Here is a 4,375-nt window from a genome sequence, read left to right on the forward strand (position 1 = left end):
AAATGAAAGTATCTTCAACTTTGGAGTTGAAGTGAAGATTTAAAGATTTAAATTAGTGATAGCTAAACTAGTTAAGGAAGAGTTCTTGAAACCCACTCGCCAAGAGTAAAGCCATCTTTGAGGATGGAGCTTCAAGTAGAAGAAGTTGTGGTGTTACTATGAGAAAGAATGTAAGTTTAGAAAGTGTACTTGTGCAACAAAATATTGACCCACAATTTCTGAGTTTCCTGAAGCATGTCCCAAACCAAAAAAGAAGGCTATAGTTTTTTTTTTCCTTACCAAAAAGTTTATAGTTTTAAAAAGCTCCAAATGCGCCTAAAAAAAGATCTAATTAAGTACATAATATTTTTTTTTTTAACAAACCAAAATGGAATATTCAACATTAATTTCGAGAGGGGCATGTCCATGTCTACAAATATTTTCACAATTCGATGATAATTCAAATCCCACCATGCTAACTAAGAACTTGATCATCTTCTGCCACATGAGTGCAGTCCATGTGGTTTTTGTGAGTGAAGAGAGGGATTGAAAAAATAAATTATTACAGTGGGTTAGAAAAAATAAATAATCAGAGTATGCTTCATCTATTATAAGCTTTAGTATATTTTTTGTTTGTACAATCCGACAATGAATAGTTCACCTATGAATTAAACTTGGGTTTTCTCGAAGGATTTCTTTTTAGGTGGAACACATTAACACTTGAGATCAATCACTTGATTGTAAAAATTTATATTTAGTTCAAAGTTCGAACTTCAATTCTGCCATGAGATATTTCTCTACACTTTGAATATTCCTATTTCCTACCATCTATGGAAAGTTTAAAGTTTAAGCACGGTTGCATTGCATTGAAGGAGTCCATTTCTGCAGTTCATACTAGTAATGTCAAGGGCATAATACCTCTTGAAGATCTTTATCCTTCTGGTTAAGATTTTAAAGTTTTGGGAACAATTCATATGTTTCTAAAATGCTGCCAAAGTTCATTCATAATCATTGCTTGAAAACTAGAACATTAAACAAAAAAGTAAATAAAAAACGTCAATGAACATAAAAGAACAAATCAATTTTGGTATATACACTTGCCAAGGTGGCGTCAAAACAATGAATCTTTATATTATCATAACTCTTCTAGCTTAAAAAACAAAAGGAACAAAATTTTAATTTGACCGAACAAAACACCAAGCATCGGATTCTGACCAATCCAACGGTCTTTGATCTGTGATTAGTCGTTGAAGCCTCTCGTCCGGTGAACAAAAACCTTGCTCAAATTTCAGTTCACATAATTCCTTTGCATCAGGAGGCAAAGTCGTAACACTAGAAGAAGCCCAATGAGTAAAATCGAAGTGAGTTCTCGGAGATGGTGACATTGACAATGGCAACTCTTTCACCAATGAAACAGTTTCATCACATGAGATAAACTCATGTTTCAAAAGCATCTCTGCGGTCCATCTTTTCAGAGGATCCTTAACGAAACACTTTTCCAGAAAATCTTTTCCAACTTGTGATAATTCGTCTGGAATCAACGGTGATTCGTCTTCTGCCCCAATTCGAATTAACAACGACCACATATTTGAACCACTGCTTACATTCCATGCAGGTTTACCCGTAGCCATCTCCACAACAGCGCAACCAAGAGCCCATATATCTGCCGGCGATTCATAAACACTCTCATTCACTGCTTCTGGGGACATATACAACGGAGTTCCTCTGCATTCCAATTTTCCACCATGTTTTGAACCTTTCTCTTTAGCAAGACCAAAATCCGAAATCTTAACTTCGCCATCCTCAAATACAAGAATGTTTTGTAGCTTCAAATCACAGTGAACAAAGCCTTTGTTGTGAATATGTTTGAGTCCTTCAACGATAGACCTTGTGTAACGATGAACGAGATTCTCCGGTAACTTGCCACCATGGTTCTTGAGTTGATCGGAGAGAGTACCGCCAGCAGCATATTCTAGAAAAATATTATAACACTCTTCACCGTTTTCGAAAGTTTGATCCTGACCAAAACACTTAATTATATGTGGGGATGATCCTAAACTATCAAGTATTTGTTTCTCGTTTACGAGAAAATGGGAGTCGTAAGTATCGGAGGTTTTGACTGCGGTGAGCGACGGAAAGGTATCGGAATTCTGTGGGTGTGTGGCTATGTTGACGGTGGCGAAGGTGCCACTACCTAGCATCTTACCTCGAACCCAATTCTTCATGTTTTTGTTATTCTGAGGTTTTTGGTTTGGTTTGGTTTGGTGTGTTACTCTATTTTGTTGGAGGAAGGAATAAAATAGTAGTATGAGAGAAACCTTGAAGAGTCGCGTCTTGTGTTAATAAGGAAACAAATATTTGGGAAGTTTATATATGTTGAAAATTTATGTTGATAATTCAATTCAAAGACCTAACAGGGAAATTTAAGATGGTGGCTATTGAAACACGTGTGTATATATATTTAAGGCGAAGAAAGCGTGTTTTTTAATTGGAAAATATCTTTTCATATTGATTCTCAATCTCAACCGTACTGTTTAGAAGATATAATTTTTATTTAGAAGATCCTAATCCTAATTAACTGCAGATCATTAACTAACTGATTATTAATTAATAATTAGTTTTCTTTTGACGGGTAACTGTTAATTATACAGTTTAATTTGATGATTCGGATAATTGGATGGTTGTTGACTGTACTTTGAAGTTTTATCTTTTGTTCTTTTTTGACAATTGAAATTTATTTTAGTTCAACGATTCCTCATGTTTTGAAGATTCCTATTTCCTACCATATATGGAAAGTTCAAACACGTTTCCCATTGAAGTATAGTACGTACTCTTTTATTAGAAGTGTGATTATAAGCATTATTTATTGATAATAAGCTCAAAACTTCTGTCTTCTGCTAAAGCCTTTGAAATCATTATTTCTGCATGAATAATAATCCTCAAATTCTTTTTAAATTTTGAATTAAGTTTAAGGTTGATGTCTATTTTGTTTTTAAGTAGAACTTAAGGAATATTCTTCTATATAATCCTTTCAAAATCAACAACTTTTTTCTTTAGATACTCTAGTCCAAAAAGAGAGATTTAGCTCAAATTTAGCGTTTATAGTTAAAAATAAAATAAAAGACACTACTTGTATCCTCACCACACGAAATCCTGCATTTGGAACATAGTCACCATTCGATCAAGATTAGATGGTCTAAAAACATACATTTTTTTTTTTTAGTTTTAATATTCAAAAACCGAGCTTGAATTTTGATCTTTTGATCATGACTTAGCGGTAACTGATGTCCCAAACTCGTGAATGCAAAAAAATACCGACTATATTCATCGGTGGATTTATCATTTATTGAGCAAACTAAGATTGTGCTTTGGCATCTGCATAACTATGCAAAGTGGTTAAATTAAATGGTAAGGGTAATGCTTGGAGATTCTATCATGAATTGGAGGTTGTTGATGAATAATGAGCAAAATGGGGATTTCAAAGGTGGACCATGGAAGAGTACTGCAAAGTCTGAAGATGATTATTGGTGTTCAAGGAAAATTATTCATTGAAAATTCTAAGGCTATAACTAAAATATCACCACAGAGGTGTATTTGTATCAATGATGTAGCTTATTTTAATGTTTTGAATTTGGCAGCTATAGGTAAACTGAACATCCTATTGAAGTATATCATATGTGAGAGGTGCTATAAGAAATTTGTTGATATCTCAGCTAAAATAATAGTATGCAGTAATGTGTGTACATTTTAGTACACTGTACTTTGCTTAACGGTATTGTGGGTTGGCTTTATCAGAAAGATTTTGATGCACATTTAGTGGGTGCTTTAGTGCAAATGTTATGTGCTACTGATGTACTAGTTTTGAACATGTTTTGTTGGCGCACCTTTGTGATGAGTAGTGATTTTTGCATAACTATCGATGATAATTTTTATGACAACTTTCTTTCTCTTTCTTTTTATTGATTAAAAACAATGAAGAGAAAAATATAGAGAGAATGTGAGTATAAAAGAGTTGTCAAAAAGTTATCACAAAATGATTATATAAATATCATTTCTCAATAAATAAAGTTGAATCAACTTATTCATTCTAAACCGTACATAATTGATTGAGTCCGATCGTATAAAAAAATATTTTTTTAAAGAAGCAATTCAAATTAAACTGAACTACAAGGTATTTTCACCTTTAAATTAGATGATTTTTTTCCCGATAAAATAAATCCAAACTAAACCACAAACACCCTCAATGGACAGACGTTTATCAATAAAGATAACATATCTGTTTGATTTATTGGAGAACTGATGAATGATTGTGACATGAGTGTTTCAGTTAAGTTTTGGGGAGGGAGGTCAGCCTTGGAAGTGGCGTCCTCGATTGTTGGTGTGGGAGGATGAGCTG

At 33.4% G+C, this 4,375-nt stretch overlaps 1 protein-coding gene across 1 annotated transcript; it reads right to left on the reverse strand.

The window, feature by feature from the left end:
- Positions 1 to 1,022: 1,022 nt before the first annotated feature.
- On the reverse strand, positions 1,023 to 2,327 carry LOC146919775 (mitogen-activated protein kinase kinase kinase 20-like). Its single transcript, XM_085713185.1, has one exon. It carries the CDS (start codon positions 2,202 to 2,204, stop codon positions 1,155 to 1,157), a length of 1,050 nt encoding a protein of 349 aa, XP_085569311.1. The 5' UTR covers positions 2,205 to 2,327; the 3' UTR covers positions 1,023 to 1,154.
- Between the last annotated feature and the right edge of the window lie 2,048 nt (positions 2,328 to 4,375).

Source organism: Medicago sativa, chromosome 5, assembly GCF_051527215.1.
Source record: "Medicago sativa cultivar Bolivia chromosome 5, Bolivia_mono, whole genome shotgun sequence".
In the NCBI taxonomy this organism is placed as follows: Eukaryota; Viridiplantae; Streptophyta; class Magnoliopsida; order Fabales; family Fabaceae; genus Medicago; species Medicago sativa.

Bases quoted from the DNA above. Each gene is read 5' to 3' on its own strand.
- LOC146919775 (XM_085713185.1), bottom strand. From the start codon at position 2,204: ATGAAGAATTGGGTTCGAGGTAAGATGCTAGGTAGTGGCACCTTCGCC.